The following is a 20,189-nucleotide window of genomic DNA, read 5'->3' on the forward strand; positions in this document are numbered from 1 at the left end:
TAATTTTATGAAACTAGAAGTCAACCACAAGAAAAAATCTGGACAGAACACAAATACATGGAGGTTAAATGACATGCTACTAAACAATGAATGGATCAACCGGTAAATAAAAGAAGAAATAAAAAAGTACGTGGAAATAAATGAATATGAAAACACAATGGTCCAAAACCTTTGGGATACAGCAAAAGCAGTTCTAAGAGGAAAGTGTATAGCAATTCAGGCCTACCTCAAAAAGCAAGAAAAAATCTCAAATAAAAAACCTAACCTTACACCTAAAGGAGCTAAAAAAGAACAACAAATAAAACCTAAAACCAGCAGAAGGAAGGAAATGATAAAGTTTAGAGCAGAAATAAATGAGATAGAAACTAGAAAAACAATACAATTGATCAATAAAACCAGGAGCTGGTTCTGAGAAAAAAATCAATAACATTGATAAACTTCTAGCCAGACTTATCAAGAAAAAAAAAGAAAGGACTCAAATAAATAAAATCACAAATTAGATAGGAGAAATAACAACCAACACCACAGAAATATAAACAATTGTAAGAGAATATTATGAACACTATATGCCAACAAACTGGACACCTAGAACAAAGGGATAAATTTCTAGAAACATAAAATTTCAGTTTATAACTACCAAAAGTGAAACAAGTAGAAAATTTGAACAGACTGATAACTAGCAAAGAAATTAAATCAGTAATCAAAAAATTTCCAACAAACAAGTCTAGGACCAGATGGCTTCACAGGTGAATTCTACTAAACATTTAAAGAAGAGTTAATGAGGGTCGATGGAGGGACGTGGGTGGGGGATGGACTAGATGGGTGATGGGCATTAAGGAGGGCACTTATGATGAGCACTGGGTGTTGTACGTAAGTGATGAATCACTGAATTCTACTTCTGAAACCAATATTACACTGTATGTTAACTAACTAGAATTTAAAAATTTGAAAAGAAAAATATAAAGGAGAGTTAAAACATATTCTTCTCAAACTATTCCAAAAAATAGAACAAGAAGGAAAACTTCCAAATTCATTCTATGAGGCCAGCATTATCCTGATACCAAAACAGGATAAAGACACCACTAAAAAGAGAACTATAGGCCAATATCCCTGAGAACATGGTTGCAAAAATTCTCAACAAAATACAAGCAAACTGAATCTAATAATACATTAAAAAAAAATCATTTACCATGCTCAAGTGGGATTTAATCCTGTGTTGCAAGTGTGGTTCAATATTCACAAATCAATCAGTGTGACACATCACATCAATAAGCAAAAGGATAAGAGCCATATGATCATTTCAATAGATAAAGAAACAGCATTTGACAGAGTACAACGATTCATGATAAAAACCCTCAACGAAGTAGGTTTAGAGGGAACATATCTATCTCAACATAATGAGGGCCATATGAAGAGCTAACATCATCTACAATAGGGATAAAAAGAGACCTTTTCCCCTACGGTCAGGAAAAAGACAAGGATGTCCATTCTCACCAGTTTTTTTTTTTTTTGTCAAATTTTTAATGTTTATTTATTTTTGAAAGATGGGGCAAACAGGGGAGGGGCAGAGAGAGAGGGAAACACAGAGCACAGAGCACAGCACAGAGCCTAATTCCGGCTTGAATTCTGGAGCCATGAGATCATGACCTGAGACTCAGTCGGACCTGAGCCACCCAGGCATCCCATATTCTCATCAGTTTTATTCAACATAGTACTGGAAGCCCTAGCCACAACAATCAGACAATAAAAAGAAATAAAACCTCATCCAAATCAACAAGGAAGAAGTAAAATTTTGCTATTTGCAGATGACACGATACTATATCCAGAAAACTTGAAATATCCACCAAACAAACCTGCCAAAACTGATGAATGAATTCAGTAAAGTCAGAATACAAAATCAATGTACAGAAATCTGCTGCCTTTCTATATACCAATATGAAGCAGCAGAAAGAGAAATTTTTAAACATCCCATTTACAAATGTGTCAGAAATAATTAGATACCTAGGAATAAACTTAACCAAAGAAGTCAAATATCTGTACTCTAGGAACTATAAAACACTGATGAAAGAAGTTGAAGATGACACAAAGAAATGGAAGGACATTTCACACTCATAAACTGGAAGAACAAATATTGTTAAAATATCTATACTACCCAAAGCAATCTACACATTTAATGCAATCGCTATCAAAATACCATCAGCATTTTACACAATTATGTAAACAATCAACAAAACTAAAAGGCAACCTGCTGAATGGAAGAAGATATTTACAAATGGCATATTTAATAAAAGGTTAGTATCTACAGTGTATAAAGAACTGATAAAACTCAACACCCCCAAATAACTGAATTAAAAAATAGGCGGAAGTCATGGATATTTTCCAAAAGGAGACATACAGATAGCCAACAGACACATTAAAAGATGTTCATCATCACTTACTATCAGGAAAATGCAAATCAAAACAACAATGAGATATCTCACCTGTCAGAATGACTAAAATAAAAAATAAAACAAACAACAAGTGTGGCAGAGGATGAGGAGAAATAGGAACTCTCTTGCACTGTTGGTGGGAATGCAAACTGGGGCAGCCACTGTGTAAAACAGTATGGAGTTTCTTCAAAAAGTTAAAAATAGAACTTCTTTATGATCCAGCAATCGCACTACTTGTTATTTACCAAAAGAATAAAAAACGCTAATTCATAGCAGCATTATTTACAATAGCCAAGATATGAAAGCAGTCCAAGTGCCCACTGATTGATGAATGGATAAAGAAGATGTGGTATACATCCACAATGGAATGCTACTCAGCCATAAAAAATGAAATTTTGCCCTTTTCAATAACATGAATGGAACTAGAGAATATAATGTTAAGCAAATAAGTCAGAGAAAGACAAATGCAATATTATTTCACTCACAGTGAAATTTAAGAAACAAAACAAATGAGCAAAGGGAAAGAGAGAGAGAGAGAAATAGACTTTTAATTATAGAGAACGAACCAATTGCTCCAGAGGGGAGTAGGGAGGAGGTTGGGTTAAATTGGTGATAGGAATTAAGTAGTTTCCTTTTTGTGATGACCACTGAGTGATGTATGGAATTGTTGAATCACTAAATTTGCACCTAAAACTAATATAACACTATATGTTAACTAACTGGAATTAAAAATTAAAAATTAAAATTAAAAAATACTATTCACATTGGAGTCCTTAAAAAGATGTTCAATGAGTTAATGTTTAAAAGTATTTAGTACTGTCTCTGTATCATTAGAAAATGTCGGACATGACAATATTCTCTTTTGAAGAGAGATAAGCTAAGAAGTATATTTTGCATATATTATAATTTATCTTCCTTTAAAACCAGGAAAGTAAACTTATAATAAATTCTGATTTTGACATACTTAAAAGATTGAAACTTAAGGGGTACCTGGGTGGCTCAGTGGGTTGAGGTCGTGATCTCTTGGTTTGTTAGTTTGAGTCCTGTATTGGACTCATTGCTGTCAGTGCAAAGCCTGCTTCAGATCCTCTGTCCTCCCCCCTCTCTGCCCCTCCCCTGCTCATTCTCTCTCTCTCAAAAATAAACATTTAAAAAATATTGAAACTTAAGATGTTTTAATATACACACAAAAAAGGGTCAGTGCTCCAACACATGAACCTAATAACAGAGTATCAAAATACATGAAACAAAAATTTATAGAAAGGTGAAAAAAAGAAATACACTATTATAGGTAGATACTTTAATACCACCATTGTTTAGGTAATTGATGATGAAAAATCAGGCAGAAAATCAGTAAGTATACGGTTGACCTGAACCACACTATCAATCAACTTGATCTAAATGACATTTATAGAATACTTCATCCAACAATAACAGAATACACATTCTTCTCAAGTTCAGATGGAATGTTCACCAAGAGAGACTACACTCTGTCTTGTAAAATTCACCTTAACAAATTTAAAAGAAAAGAAATCATACAAATTGTGCTGTCAGACCACAATGGAATTAAACAAGAAATCAGTAGCAGAAAGACAGGTGGGCAATTTCCAGATATGTGGCAAATGAGGACCATAAGGGACACAGAACTATAACAAAATCACTCAAAATTTTTACTCACCGTTCCCTTTGTGTGTTGGTGAAGGGAATGCCTTGGAGAAACACCTGTTCTACTGTTAGATACAAAGAGGAAAAAAGTAATGAGTTTTCATTACTCTCCCAGTGAATTAAGAGAATTAAGTTAGAATTCTGTTGTATGTCACTCTAGAAGTTGACTTTGTCCACAAATGTAGTCAATCTTTATTATTTGTAGATTCTGTATTTGTGAGTTTGCCTACTGTCTAAAATATGTAACTCCAAAATCAATGTTCACAGTGTTTTCATGGTCATTCATAGATATGGGCAGAGCAGTAGGAAATTTGAGTTACTCAACTCACACATTCCCAGCTAAGGGCAAACAAAATGATGCTCTGCCTTCTTGCTTCAGCTTTCATACTACAAACAAGTTTCCTTTTCACAGTTTATTTAGTGCCATTTTTTGGTGCTTTTTGGAGGGCAATTTTGCTTTTTAAAATGACCTCCAAGCATACCACTGAAACAATGTCTAGTTTTCCTAATTGCAAGAAAACTGTAATATGCCTTATGAAGAAAATACATGTGTTAGATTAGCATCATTCAGGCATGAGTTGCAATGCTGTCGGCCCTGAGCTCAATGCTAATGAATCAACTATATATATCTTTTTTTAACGATTTATTTTTGAGACAGGGAGAGACAGCATGAACAGGGGAGGGTCAGAGAGAGGGAGACACAGAATCTGAAACAGGCTCCAGGCTCTGAGCTGTCAGCACAGAGCCCGACACGGGGCTTGAACTCATGGACCGCGAGATCATGACCTGAGCCGAAGTCCGATGCTTAACTGACTGAGCCACCCAGGCACCCCCATATATATCTTTAAACAGACATAAGATTATGTACTATTCTGTTGATAAAAATGTGACTAGAGGCCCAAAGGAATCTAACCCTATATTTCCCATGGGAGAAATGGTTCAAACTTTGCTAATTCAGTGTTTGTGATGACTTTATAAACCATAAGTACCTCAAATAATGACAGTTGACTGTAAGTACAAGTTTTGATATCTACTCTATAGTAGAGACTGAACTTTGTGTTATTCAACAAATACATACGAGTTTGTTCAATGTGACAGACTTGTTCTAAGTAATGAGGGGACAGTAGTGTAGTAAACCAAAGACCTCAGCCTTCTTTATTTATGGAGCTTATATTCTAGTAAAGCAGAGAGGAAATAGACATATAAATGTATAATATGTTCGTTATGGTAAGTGCTATGAAGTAAGCTTCCATGCTCTAGAATGTAGATTATGTAAATAAAACTCAGGGAAGCTGAGTTGCTTATGAAAAATCTAAAGTGATGCAAAATTCAAGCTCAGCTCTTGTGGCTTCAAAAACTATGCTCTTTCAATTAATTTACACTTGATCCTTCTCATGAATGTATGTACTAGAGTGCACTTCTTTGTAAGAGAACTGCATCTAGTTCCTGTGAAGAAGACCCTATCTCAAAAGATAATAAATTTATACTTGAGAGCAGTTTTCAACATAGAGACCAATTTTGCCTCCCTACAGAACATTTGATAATCTTGAGACATTTTTGTTTGTCCTACTTGGGTAGGGAGTGATTCTGGCATCTAGCGGGGAGAGATCAGGAATAGTACTTAACATTCTACAGAATAGAACAAAGAATTGTCTGGCCAATAGTAGTTAGATGGAGAAATTGGAACTTAGAGCTAGACGAGCAACACTTTCAAGTGGCTAGCTCATGACTCATGTGGGAAAATAAAAGATCTTATATCTTGCTTTTCTCATGATCAGATTTAATGTGCAGCATCATAGGGGAGAAAAATTTGCCACCCTAAAATGTGTCTCTTTGGCATTGGAATTATTTTAGGCTAATTAAAAAAAACCCCAGAAAACTAAGTTTTTCTTTTTGGCCTCCTTTCTAATTGCTTGAAAGAATTTAGAGAGACGACCTATTCCAGGTGGGGAGCTATCACCAGGGATAACTATAGTATAATGTGAACTAGTTATGGTAGACAGGGAGGAACCTAGCAAGGCCCATTTTGGCCAAGGTCCTCACTATGTCCCATTGTTTCTGGATGGCCCAGCAAACATTTGTTTACCCCCACAGTTATTCCTTACATTCTTTCTGTGAATTGCATTCCTTCATTTTGAAGCCCCAGACTCCTACCCCTATTCCTGAGTCCAGAATAATATATATACCTCATCTTACCTGTTTTTGGAATCTCTCATGTTTATGTGGATCCCCTGTATGTACATTATTAAATTTGATTTTCTTTTGTTAATGTTTGATGTCAATTTAATTCTTAGACTGGCCAGAAGAAGCTTAAAGGGTAAAATAAAAATTTTCCTCCCCAACAGCATTATCCTACCATTGTCAATTTAATATCTTTCTAAATCTAAAATACTCTCACTATAGATGCCAATGTATCCCTTTCCCAACAATCTTCCTTTCCAAGCTGTTTGAGAATTCTCAGTATGTATTTAGGAACTGAGGAGGTAAAAATAAGAAGAAAAGGAAAGGGAGACATTGATGGCAGAATAATGGAGAGATAGATTAAAATATAAACATCAAAAAAGAAACTTGAATGACTCTCTATTATGGTCTTCCTTCTTCCCTTACCCCTCTTATGCTTCATTTAGTTCTTCTCTCTTCCTTTCAACAGATTATTATTTTCTTCTTTTACTGTGCAAAGCATGATGTATAGATGAGATTATCTTTTGAGGAAATTTTGTTACTAATAAGTGTTATATTTTACAAAGTACTTTTCACATCTGTTATTTCACTTGAGTCTTTCTATAAACCTTATTTTATAGACAAGTAAAGACTTTTATAGACAAATAAAGACTCAGGGAACATATGTGAACTTGTCCACAGTAATAGAACAAGAACTCGTATGTAGTGTTCTTTCATCTAGATAATTCTGACATAGATACGAGGATTATGAGGCTATAGGGTTCTTTATTGCCCTATACTTATCAGAGTATCAGAAATGGTATTTATTTTGGATTAAAAAATCACAGAAAACATGTTTTAAAAAGGTGAGATACTGTCTTGGGAATATGTAATGAAATCTACTCAAAATAACACTAAAATGAGGGTTCTGTTGAACTGCTATTAGGTATCAAGCACTAACACAAAGTAGCTCATTAAGCCCCTCAGATGTCTCAAGAGCTAAATTGTTTTTATCCTATATCTGAGAGAAGAAAAAAAAATTTTTTGAGTGACCTTCCAGTTGTGTTGCCTGTATTAACTGGTAGTTAGTATTTACGAATTAAAGGTTCCCCCCTAATAATACATTTTTATAATTTTGGTCCCAAAATTTTGTACACAAACAACTAAAAGGTTGGTTAATCACATTGCAAACATGCTAATAATTTATTTGCATCTTGCATTTAAAGGGAAAGGGACCACTTTCTGACTAAATAATTTAAATCTAAATATTAATATAAGACAGGTATCTATTCTTTTGAAGAATTTATTCATTAAGAAAACCTATATTCCACTTACTGCTCCTGCTCTCTTCTGAGTCAGACCACTCATTTCAGTGTTGGCTCTGATTAGAAAATATATTAGAAAATTAAAGATTTCTTGGCAATCTCTAAGTCATGGATCTGAGACCTATCTTATTCAGGGCTTTCATCTTAATTTCACTTGGGACATTTCTGGGAAATATAAGATGCCAATCTCTATGGAAAATTTGGAGCTGTCTCTCCCCAGTCCACAGCAGAATTTGCCTAGTGTTCTAAATTCTGTCTCTAAGGCAAACAAAACAGCAGCTAAGGTTCAGTGAGTGTGGACACCTCCAGATCCTCCAGGAGGTAAATCTGCTAAATAATGTAATTTCTGCTATTTTTGCTTTTCAAGATCAATGAAGACTTAGTGAAAGCATTATATTTGGAAAGCATAGCTTGAAGCCTCATGAGAAAGGATGAGAGTTATGCACACCTTGTGTACTCATTTTCTGATTCTCTTAGGAGCCAAATTTGCTCCCTGTTATTTCTGTCGATTCATGCTTAAATGGCTTATTTCTTGGTTTTTAGTGATTTTTGGTTGTGAACTCATTTAGGGGAAATTTGTCATGAGACATGTAAGTTGTACTCCTACAGGGAGAATGTGTGTTTTCCTCTGCCAGTTGCTTGGCATCACTACCATCTTCAAAATAAATCATCTCTTTGAGGTTTGTAGGAAAACTTATTGTTTGAATTTAGTCTGCAGACATACTTAATTATTTCTTATTATAAAATATCAGCTAAAATTTCCTGCTGACTCTCATGGGGGTACTCTTTTTTTTTTTTTTTCTAACTCACCTTCTCAGTAAGAATGTAGACAGATTTATGCAGAGGCTTCCTATTAGACATTCACCTTTGGACAGAATCCATTCTTAGTCTTCTGTCATCTGTAGCTCTCAGTTTCAACCACCAGAATTGAAACTCAAGGACACCATGGGTACGTACGTGGGGTCAAAACTCACTTCCCTCTCTGGATTCCTATTTTTATTTATTTATTTTGCCTCTCAGAATTTTACTAATTTCCTCAACTTAGGTGTATTTATAATTATATATTAGATATATCAACTTAGATATATTTATGGTCATCTATATTTACAATTAATGGCTTACATTATTTTATTATTCTTAGTGAGACAGTTTTTCAAGTTTCATAGTACTGCCAGAAATGATTACTCTCTAAGATTTTATAGAAGTCTAAAATACTTCTACATAAACATTTTCATTTAACAATAGATTCAGCCATATTCTCATATTAGTACTTATGAGTTTAACTTTTTTAAATGGCTACATAATACTATGGATAAAACAGTATTTATTTAACAACGTTCCTATTAATGAATATTTATGTTATTTTTATTTTTGTTATTGGTCAACATGTATATATTTGCAGATTGTATATCTAGATTAAATCTCTAGTTATAATTGCCACTAAAAAATATAATACTTAAGTTTTGATATTTATTTCCAACTTGCTTTTCAGCATGCAACAATTAATTTGAGTGAGAAAGAAAAAGTCAGTGTGCCTTAATCCTCATTGCCTTTCCATGTTGGGTTTTATTGAGCATATTATTACTAATTTCAAGGAATAGTTTGTTCCTTAACCTTGTTCTAGAATTTATTCCATGGAGAGACAAACCATATTACAGAAATATTTTTAATAGGCATTTTTCATGCCAAATGAGGAATTGATTTGAACCAATTTTTCTCATATACAACTGAAATATAATCTTTTCAGGACAATGCCATTTGATTTCTCATCTGACTGTGATTGTCCTAACTGCTTGGAGAGTACTCAAAATGAGTCTGATTGGAATCCCTGTTTCAGCAAGAGTAGTAATGACTCTTTTTACCCAAGATCAAGAAAAAAATCCGTGTTTTGTTCTGGTGTGCATTGCTTTGCTTCTCAGTGTTTTTGCACCAGGCCAGAGAATGACACCAAAGACTCAGGGTTTCTTCCCTTGGAGGAGGAAAGCTATGTGGAGTCTTCTCAAAGCAATCATCTCGGTCTGAACCCTGAGGGCATTACAAGGAAAATCAGACCATTCAGAGAATTGACTGTCCAAGATTTACTGAGGGAGTTTGGGGATAGCGGGAAGTTCCAGCCAAACTCCATGTCCGTAGGCCACTTTAGAGATCAAGTGGTAATGAAGTTCAGAAGAGCTTTGTATTATTCTGGAATTTGGGTGACACATGTCCAAGGCCACAGACTTGAAAAGCACTTATCAGCTAATTATTTCAAGAGAAACCCTGGTTGTCTACACCGACTGGTCCCCTGGCTGAAACGGGAATTAACAGCTGTTTATGGAGACTATGGCTATACAGTGAAGAATATTCTAACCACCATTCTCCAACACATGACAGAATATGATCTGGACAGTGAGTCCTTCATTCATCTCCTGGAACCTTATCTACAACAACACACCCACCATTTCCTGCATGAGTTTATCAGTTTTGTTCATTCACCTTATAACATGGAGACCTATGACCAACGAGCCATCTATCAATGTCCTTCTGTTTCACCAAGGGTAAATAAGAAGTCCATAGCATCAGCTTCTGTTTTGCCTTTGTCTAAGGATCAGGCTCTACTGGCATCTCAACATAGAAACACCCGGGGCCAATGGAATAATGAGCAGAAGCCTCTGTCAGGCTTGAGACAGTTTCCAAATGGTAACTCTTCCTTGAAGAAATTGGAAATCCCATTACTCCATCAAAAAACAACAAGCAAAACCCATGCTTGGGTTGAAGACAAACCAGAATCAGGTGATCACAAAGGTACAACTTCTACTAACAATATAATCTTGGATTGCCCTACACCAAGGGAAATGGGCCCAGGCTTACTGAATTGCAAAAAAAAAGTTCAAGAGAGGAAAATGGAAGGGATAAAGTTGATTTCTGGTAATGTCCAGGATCTGGGAAAGAGTGACACAACTGCACATACCTTCAGTTCCCTGGAAATTTTTAATCAGGGGCAGTCATGTCAGTGCAGTCTAAAAGAAGGAAGGATTTTGAGCCCGGACCAGCAGATCCATTTCCAGGAAAAAGAAGCAGAAAAGAATAAACACTCAGATTCACCACCAAAGATTTTTCAAAGAAGATTGCCGAGAGAAAGATCCTTGTTAAGTTACAAATCTAGAAAGAGGGACCCCTCTTGGAGTTGCATTTCAGAAACTGCCCTTTCTTCTAAGAGAAACAGTAGGAAGCTGAGATCTTTCAAAAAGAAGAGGTTGAAGGGCAAACAGTCCTCCCAATTTAAAGAAGCTGGTTCACATTTCAGTAGAAGAGTCCAAAGACAATCACAGTCCAATACTCACAGATCCAAATCTTGGTGTGTTGGGCTTACAAAGAGATCTTTAAGCAGAGAATCAAGTAATCCCTCTCTGAAAGGAAGTAACAGAAGTGAATGCTTCACTCAAAATATATGCTGTGTGTGCTCAAAAGTGAAGAATGTGCATAGTTATGAATCAAACTATGGGAGACCATCTTCAACCACAGTTCAACATGTGAAATTTCCTTCAACTGCTGGGAAGAGACCCAAGTGTTCTTCTAAATGTGAGAGTACTTCTGAAGCTGAAAGCCCCTGTAACAGTTTCATATGCCTACAGATTGAGAAACACAGGTCTCCAAGTAAACAAGAGATGAAGCAAAAAACTGCATTTCCTAGAGCTGGCAAAACTAGAGCAGTTACACACAGAAAAAACAAATGCCAGTGTCCAGATATAAGAACCACAAAGGAAGTCAGTGAAGTGAGGGATCTGAATGATATAAGGCAAAGGAGTAGTCTTTCTGAGTGTGCACCTTCTTGCAGGAAGCCAATCCAAAAGAAAAAGAATTCAAGCCTTCAGAAATGTCACCTGGCCATGAATGAACGTAAAGGAGACAAAGTATTAGAAACAGATGGGTGCAAATTGTTTTGAAAGGCAAATCAGTCTATTCAACTAGCCACCAAGAATCTTTGAAAATATGAATATAATCTGGAAAAGATTCTTCCCATCACTTTGTAACCGGAACTAAAAGCCTGCTGAATTAAATTTAAGGCTTTCTATAGAGACAAATGCATATTATTAAATTGGCCATATATCTAAATATTATTTCAGTCTTTTTTTCTCATGAACTGAATTCTTAAAATATTTAGCTTATATTTTAGTTTCCAGATTTAACTATGAAGATTATCTGCCAAAAGCTGCAAACACCACAAAGACTATACTAATGATAGGAGTATATATTACTTAACACAAGGTATGCATGTTAAGTATTACCAAACACAAGTGTTATTTTTTAAAGATACCTATATTTTTTTTCATTTTTAAAGAAATATATATGTATATATATTTTAAGTGTTACATATACATATATATAACTTAAAATATATATACATATATATATATATATATATATATATATATATATACATATTCCAAACCTAATGCATTTTGCAATTCATAGAAAATAAGGAGAAATGGTCACTATCTTAAGACATAGTCATTGCCTTCAAGAATCTCACCATCTAGTTGTAAAAACAGCTACAAATAAATAGAAAACAATAAACATCTTTGGGATACTTGGCACTACCTTCCTATTTTCCTACCCTGAAAACTGTGCCTTCATTATCTTCAATAAAGGCTGCCATATGTTTAGGTAGCTGATTCCCTACCCATTGTAAACTGGTCCAGTAATGGTAACTATACCAAAGCCAAGCTAATCATAGTATTTTTGCCCCTCTGGCCACACAATTGATGAGTCCAGTGGTGGTCAAGTCATAGTACTCCCGTGAGATTTTTCAACTGCTTCTGATGAAGAGAGTTATTCTTCTCCCCTCCCAGTGGCAGATAGTAAAAGCTTTAAAGCTTGGATGGCTATTAAGAGCTATATTTCTCAATTTGTGAAGAAAACCAGTTTGAACTAAGAGTAGAAAGCTAACAAAGGAAAACAAGACAAGTCATTAGGAGAGAGTCTTGGAGTCAGGAACTGGATCTTCTAGAACTTGAGTTGAACTCTGGTTCTTCACATGATTTTATTTTTGACCCTCTTTAGGTTTTGTGAATCAATACATTTCCTCTCTGCCTATCTTATTAAATAGAGAGTTCCAGTTACTTGCAATCAAGCAATTCATGGGGAAGTGACAAATGGCAGTCTGGGAGAGAATAGTCAGGGAGCAACGATTCCCTCGGGGAGATTTCTGTAGGCTTCCTGGAGAAGTAATATGTAAATACTGTTTTGAAAAATAAGTAGCAGTTTCTCAGGTTAATATGTTGGCAAATGCTATCAAGAAAAATGAGCAACGTAAAAAAAACTAATGTAACATTGTGTGTCAACTATACTTTAATTTTAAAAAAAAGAAGAAAAATGAGCAACTTGAAAACAAAGTAGAGAGATAAAAATTTCCAGCACTCTCCCTCCAGTGTAACTGGGAAATTCTGAGACGGTGAGAAGTGAGGCTGATCCCAAGTTGTAAACAGGAATGAACTCTGGCTTCTCTGGGTCCACAGTAGTTATAAAGCACCTAAATGTAGCACAGGACTCAAACTTCAAATTAAAAAAATAACATTTTGTGTTAATAACTCCCCTTTAAAAATAATCGAGATGTTCTTGCAGAAATCTTAGAAAACCTGTTTAATGGATATAAATGTGTTCCAGTACATTCAAAATTTATATATATATTTAAAATTTATATATATTTATATATATTCATATTTATATATAACTATACATAATTATATATAATATATATGTGCATATATATACACACACATACATGTAACATATATATACACACACATGCATATATACACACCCTATATCTATATCTATATCTATGTATTGAGAGAGGGAGAGAGAGAGCAAGTGTGAGTGAGAAGAGAAGCGTGGGAAGGAGGGAGGAAGGGAGGGAGGAAGGGAGGGAGGAAGGGAGAGAGAAAGAGAGAGAAAGAGAGAGAGAGAAAGAGAGAGAGAGAGAGAGAGAGAGAATCTCAAGTAGGCTCTAGTCTCAGCACAGAGCCCAATGTGGGGTTTGATCCCATGACCCTGGGACCATGACCTGAACAGAAATCAAGAGTCAGACTCTCAACCCCCTGAGCCACCCAAGCGCCCCTCTTTTTTTTTTTTTTTTAAACACACTTTCATCGAGTAAGAGATTGCTATGGCTGAGGTCAGAGAGGTCTTTTCCTCCTTTCTCCTCTAAGGTTTTGATGGTTTCCTGTCTCACATTCAGGTCCTTTATCCATTTGGAGTTTATTTTTGTGAATGGTGTGAGAAAGTGGTCTAGTTTCAACCTTCTGCATGTTGCTGTCCAGTTCTCCCAGCACCATTTGTTAAAGAGACTGTCTTTTTTCCATTGGATGTTCTTTCCTGCTTTGTCAAAGATGAGTTGGCCATACGTTTGTGGGTCTAGTTCTGGGGTTTCTATTCTATTCCATTGGTCTATGTGTCTGTTTTTGTGCCAATACCATGCTGTCTTGATGATGACAGCTTTGTAGTAGAGGCTAAAGTCTGGGATTGTGATGGCTCCTGCCTTGGTCTTCTTCTTCAAAATTACTTTGGCTATTCGGGGCCTTTTGTGGTTCCATATGAATTTTAGGATTGCTTGTTCTAGTTTCGAGAAGAATGCTGGTGCAATTTTGATTGGGATTGCATTGAATGTGTAGATAGCTTTGGGTAGTATTGACATTTTGACAATATTTATTCTTCCAATCCATGAGCAGGGAATGTCTTTCCATTTCTTTATATCTTCTTCAATTTCCTTCATAAGCTTTCTATAGTTTTCAGCATACAGATATCACCTCACGCCAGTCAGAGTGGCCAAAATGAAGAAATCAGGAGACTATAGATGCTGGAGAGGATGTGGAGAAACGGGAACCCTCTTGCACTGTTGGTGGGAATGCAAATTGGTGCAGCCTCTCTGGAAAACAGTGTGGAGGTTCCTCAGAAAATTAAAAATAGACCTACCCTATGACCCAGCAATAGCGCTGCTAGGAATTTATCCAAGGGATACAGGAGTACTGATGCATAGGGGCACTTGTACCCCAATGTTTATAGCAGCACTCTCAACAATAGCCAAATTATGGAAAGAGCCTAAATGTCCATCAACTGATGAATGGATAAAGAAATTGTGGTCTATATACACAATGGAATACTACGTGGCAATGAGAAAAAATGAAATATGGCCTTTTGTAGCAACGTGGATGGAACTGGAGAGTGTGATGCTAAGTGAAATAAGCCATACAGAGAAAGACAGATACCATATGGTTTCACTCTTATGTGGATCTTGAGAAACTTAACAGAAACCCATGGGGGAGGGGAAGGAAAAAAAAAAAAAAGAGGTTAGAGTGGGAGAGAGCCAAAGCATAAGAGACTCTTAAAAACTGAGAACAAACTGAGGGTTGATGAGGGGTGGGAGGGAGGGGAGGGTGGGTGATGGGTATTGAGGAGGGCACCTTTTGGGATGAGCACTGGGTGTTGTATGGAAACCAATTTGACAGTAAATTTCATATATTAAAAAAATAAATAAATAAACATTAAAAAAAATAAAACTTAAAAAAAAATAAACACACTTACATCAAGTGAGCAGTACACTATAAACAATGAGCTAAACCTTTCATGGTAAAAACTCATGGGAAATATACATAAAGTCCTGAAATTAGTAACAGGAAATCAATTGCAGTGGTTTAAAGTCACTACAACTTAGTAACAGTTTATAAAGGAAAATAAAATTGTCATTGTGGTCAAAAGTGTGCTTATGAGCTAATGACTAGGCTGCGATCAAAGATGTAGAGAATTTCTCCAGGTAGGGAAAACCAAAATGGTTATCAAATACATGAATATATATTCTCTAGGAAAGTATATTTCTTTGGATTATTTAGAAAATGAATTTGGCTTTAAGGAGGAAGATATAGGAAAGTGATATTTTTTAATGAAAGAAAGCCTGTCCTATTAGAGGGGTCATATGGTTCCTATCAGGATGGACATATGGTAGCTCAAGAGGCCAATGGAGGGAAGGAGCTCTCGTCCTTAGAAGTGTTCATGCTTGGCTGGATCCCAAAAATGTGGGAAATCTGATTGAATGTTTTATAAATTCCCATTTGACTCAAAGATTCCAAGATTAATTAAGGAGTCACAAAAATGTGCTAATGAACCCAAAACATCATACTTATAAAATGTGCAACATCTTTTCTTGAATGGGGAAAAAGAAAAAAAAATCATGATAATACAGTAATAGTAATTAATATTGAGAGTTTACTATTTATGACACATACATAAACTCTATCAGGTATTATTTGTATCTTCATTTTATGGATGAAGGAAACTGAGGTTTACTGATGCTACTTGCTGGAGGACACAAATCCAGTAAGTGCTTCAGTCTGGATTGAAACCCAGATGGCCTTACCTTCAGAGTTACTGATCTTAAAACCAAGTTTACCTTGTTTACTTTTTTGTTGTTGTGGTCTTTTTCAGTTATCACCTGTCTTTCACACTTTGGTGAACACATTCACAAACACTGTTATTTTACCTTTACAACAAGTGAATAAATTTGGTTTAATTATGCCTATGTTTTCAGTGAAGAAAAAAGTTTCAAAGTTTTATCATAACAAGCAACAGAGCTGAGAACCAAACTATAGGTTTAACTGCCCATGCTTTGTGTTTATATAGCCTGTCATGCTTGACTGAGCCTTTCAAATCTAACTCAAATGTACCTATGACCCTTAATCCCTACTCCTCTCTGCTACTGAGTGCACTTTTTCATTCAAAATCCAGAATACCAATATAATCGTGCAGAGTGAGGCATTAAGGGTTCACTTTACTTATTTATAAGGATAAAAGGCAATTCCTCTTTTCCAAGTTCACCCTGAATTGTCCTTTTGATGCTAATGGGGTTCATCTCAGCCAGCAAGGAGAAGGCAGGTGAATGATTTTCAATACACATGCTTCAGTTCACACGGTGTCTTCTATAGCATGTGGGTCAGTTGAATCTCTGAAGCCCAGGGCCAGTTTTCATCTCTGTCCTTGACTCTAATGTTCTTTGGTCTGACACTTCTTTAGGTACATTTCATCTATCTAATGAGAAGCAGGTAAGGAGAAATGAGGTGTCTGAAGATACTTGAGAGTCACTGTCAGGTGTGAATATTTAAAAAAAATGGGTTAACGCTTATATCTTTCCATTATGCATATTTTAATTAATGTATATTGATCAAGCATCACAGCAACTGCTTAGGAAAGACTTTTTCATCTGTGCTCACTGGAACCATTAGTATAACTTCCTAACTGGTTTCCCTGCTTCTGTGCACGCTGTCTCTCTAGATCATCATCCACACTGCTACAGTTATTCTAATATACAAATTTATTTGTTTAATTTTCCTGCCTAAAATTCTTCAGGGGTTCCGTATTTCAGAGAGGATAAAGTCCAAATTCTTTACTTTTGCATACCCTTTACCATCTGGCCTCAACCCATTCCTATATCTTTCTGTCCTAAAAGACAAAACACACAAACACATACATACATATTATGCACAAGGACATATATACACATCCTTATATCTACATACATCATCTCTTAGCAATAAAATAGATGGTAACCTCCCTGCCTTATACAAATGCACTCCTTTCACAACACTTATTCCAGTGTCTTGCATATAATAGGTGTTCAATACACATTTTTCCTATAATTGGTCTGGTACTATTGAGCTGTGTGATCTTGGATAAGTTAGTTAACTTCTCTGCAATTCGGTTTCCAACTTTAGTTAAATGATACTGATTCAATCGCTTTTTGAATCACTGATCTGATGTTCCATACAATGATGTCACTGCAATACATCTGAAACTTTTTCTTACTTCTTTATTGTCAGTGGTTTTGACTGGACTCCTCTTTCACATTCACCTAGCCTTCTTTGTCACATTATTGTGGTCCATGGTGGATTGTAAATTGTTTACTGGATTATAATTTGGACCTACAACATTCAGCTAGAGGGTTTCCTAGATTTCTTTCCATTTCTAACCTATTAATCTTGATTTTTGGATTTAAGTTAAACAGTCATTTCAAAGTGAGCTACTAATATTATACAGAGAAATACAACAAATTTTATCACATTGTTTAAGTGACCCAAAGTAAAATTTTAGGACACTGGTTAGAAATGCTGCCATGTGCAGATTTATTTCATTGATATATCATTTATTATTGTATAAAGCATCTGAACACAGGTAGCTTCAACAGTTTTAGTAATGTGCAACTATAACACTGTTTAGGGAGTTGGCAGGCATATTTTTTATGTTAGGTTTCAGAACAAGCAAATATATTATAAATGTTACTTTTATATACCAACTACTAGACAAAAACATTTTGAAATATAAGGATTCTGCATATATACTTACTTATTGAGAACTCAGAAGAATAAGGTGCTATGCTTCAGCAGAAATATAGTGCTTGGATGTTAAAACAAGCAAAGAACAGACGCAACAGCCTAATTGCTGAAGCAAGGCAATCATCAATTTCTCCCCTGCTTCACTATTTAATGCTTTCTCAATTTCTACTGTCTACTGCATCATGTTCTTTGCTTTTTCTTTTTCAAATGTGATCCAAAGTCCCAAGATACAATGATACCAGTAGAATGCTGGTTCGGCAGTTAGGCCAAGCCACTGTCTTCTTCATGAGTTCTTAGCTTAGAATATTCTTTGTTTCACTGTTTTCTTAGACAATACTTACTTTCTAGAATCCATTCAAGGGATAATTCTTTGAAGCCTAACTTGATTATTTTCCCAAATATCAAGCTATTACAAATGAACAATTTCCTTTGTATCCCCATACAAACTTCTATTGGAACATCAAAAATACTTATTTTGACTTTTTATCATGCATGTCTGGGTCCACCCCACCCCCTTCCCCTGACCCAAGAAAGAGACCTTCTTCAAGAAAAGAAGCAGCATGGCACGTAATGGGTACTTAATGAGTGCTAAATGAATTAATTAATGATAAAGGGTACAAAACAAAGTTTTATTTAAGTAGGTCATTGGTTGTAAGAGCCATCTTGAGGAAACAGTGACTCAAAAAGGATCCCTACCATGAAGTCCAGTGTGATCTATTCTAATCACTTTTCTCTATTAAACCTAAAAGTCAACTGTGCCCAACCAAGGAGACTCTAAAGGATGCCCTTATGTAATCATTGTGTATTAATATGAAATTCTCTATGTACTGTATTAAAATGACACTTTCAGGGCACCTGGGTGGCTCAATCAGTTAAGTGTACAACTCGGTTTTGGCTCATGATTCGTGAGATTGAGCCCTGCATTGGACTCTGCTGTGACAGCATGGAGCCTGCTTGAGATTTTCCCTCTCTCCCTCTCTCTCTCTCTGCCCCTCCCCTACTTGTGCTCTCTCTCTCTTGCAAAATAAACTTTAAAAAATGACACTTGTTACTTGATAGAAATTCAGAGTCTCAGCCTCCAACTTGAATCTGAATCTGCATTTTAATATTATCCTCAGTGATTAATATGTATATTAGTTCGAGAAACATTTCTTGAAAATAACAGTTGTAGGGCTGAACTCCATCTGGAAATTATGATTTTACCCAAACTGTTAAAAGAGAGAGGGAGACACACAGAGAGAGAGACTATGTGACTTTAACATTACATGTATAACAAGCAGATGGACCATTCTATACAGGGAACATACATGAATGTAAATTCACAGGCAGAAATGCATTGGTAGAATATGTTTATGAACTCCATTAGTCTCAAACTCTGATCAAAGAAAGCTTTAGGAAACACAAATTTAACTAGAGCACATTGATTTAACAAAATGAAATGATTTTGAAATCATTTTAGGAGGCACTATAGCATCATGGCAAAAAGCATAGACTCCAGGGTCAGGCTGTCTGGATTCAAATCCTTGTTCTATACTTACGAGCTGTGTGAACTTGGGCAAGTTATTTAAAACATCTGTTCCTCAACTTCATCATATATAAATGAGGATAATAGTACCTAGTTCAAAGGGTTGTTATGAGGAGTCAATTTTTGTAAGGTGCTTGAAACAATACCTGGAAATAATGCCATATAAATATAAAACTTATATCTATTTGCTGTTTGCTAATATTTATTATCATTATTGTTGTTAAAAACTTGGCATATGAAATGACACAGGTTGGTGTGGACACAAGAATTGAAGAGGCAGAGAATAGAGGAAGGCAAATGGGCAATTGTGATGTGATGAGCATCACTGGGGTTTAGAGCATGAGTAATCAGGAAGTAGGAGACAATCAGGAGGGTCAGGCTACCAAAAAGGGAACAGAAAGGCAGAGGAGAAAACTATCAATTATTGAGTACGTACAATGTGCTGGGGACAGTTTCAGAAGCCTTCATAAATATTAGCTGGTTTAATCCTCAACTCACTGATGAGGTCTTTCTTTTAACCTATACTACATAATGTGGAAACTAAAGCAGGAAAGCTAAATTATTTGTGATTTTAAAAAGTAGATGATCATAGAGTTTGATCGAACACAGGGCTGAACACAGGGCTGTTTAGATTTAACAATTCCTACACCACTTGTTCAATCAGTAGGAAATGGACTAATTCTTTCCAGCATGATCTAAGCTCTTTTAATGGTGATGATGATAA

General features: G+C 35.6%; 1 protein-coding gene and 1 long non-coding RNA gene across 4 annotated transcripts in view; one reads left to right on the forward strand and one right to left on the reverse strand.

The window, feature by feature from the left end:
- The window catches only part of LOC132663129 (uncharacterized), a 36,426-nt gene extending 28,636 nt beyond the window's left edge, over positions 1 to 7,790 (reverse strand). The window contains exons 1-3 of one of the 3 annotated variants that reach the window (XR_013551579.1): positions 7,590 to 7,790; positions 6,702 to 6,764; positions 4,108 to 4,159 (exon numbers count right to left, since the gene is read on the reverse strand). This is a non-coding gene — a long non-coding RNA (uncharacterized LOC132663129). Of the gene's footprint in view, positions 1 to 4,107; positions 4,160 to 6,701; positions 6,944 to 7,589 lie in introns of those variants that run through there. The other 2 variants (XR_013551580.1, XR_009602924.2) reach the window with 2 other exon arrangements.
- Positions 7,791 to 7,863: 73 nt separating this feature from the next.
- LOC132663128 (uncharacterized) lies at positions 7,864 to 11,674 on the forward strand. The gene is made up of 2 exons (XM_060609142.2): positions 7,864 to 7,900; positions 9,327 to 11,674. The coding sequence occupies exon 2, from the start codon at positions 9,331 to 9,333 to the stop codon at positions 11,503 to 11,505; it is 2,175 nt and encodes a 724-aa protein (XP_060465125.2). The 5' UTR covers positions 7,864 to 7,900; positions 9,327 to 9,330; the 3' UTR covers positions 11,506 to 11,674.
- Positions 11,675 to 20,189: the final 8,515 nt, after the last annotated feature.

The sequence above is a fragment of the Panthera onca genome, chromosome D4 (genome assembly GCF_046562875.1).
Source record: "Panthera onca isolate mPanOnc1 chromosome D4, mPanOnc1 haplotype 2, whole genome shotgun sequence".
Taxonomy (NCBI): Eukaryota; Metazoa; Chordata; class Mammalia; order Carnivora; family Felidae; genus Panthera; species Panthera onca.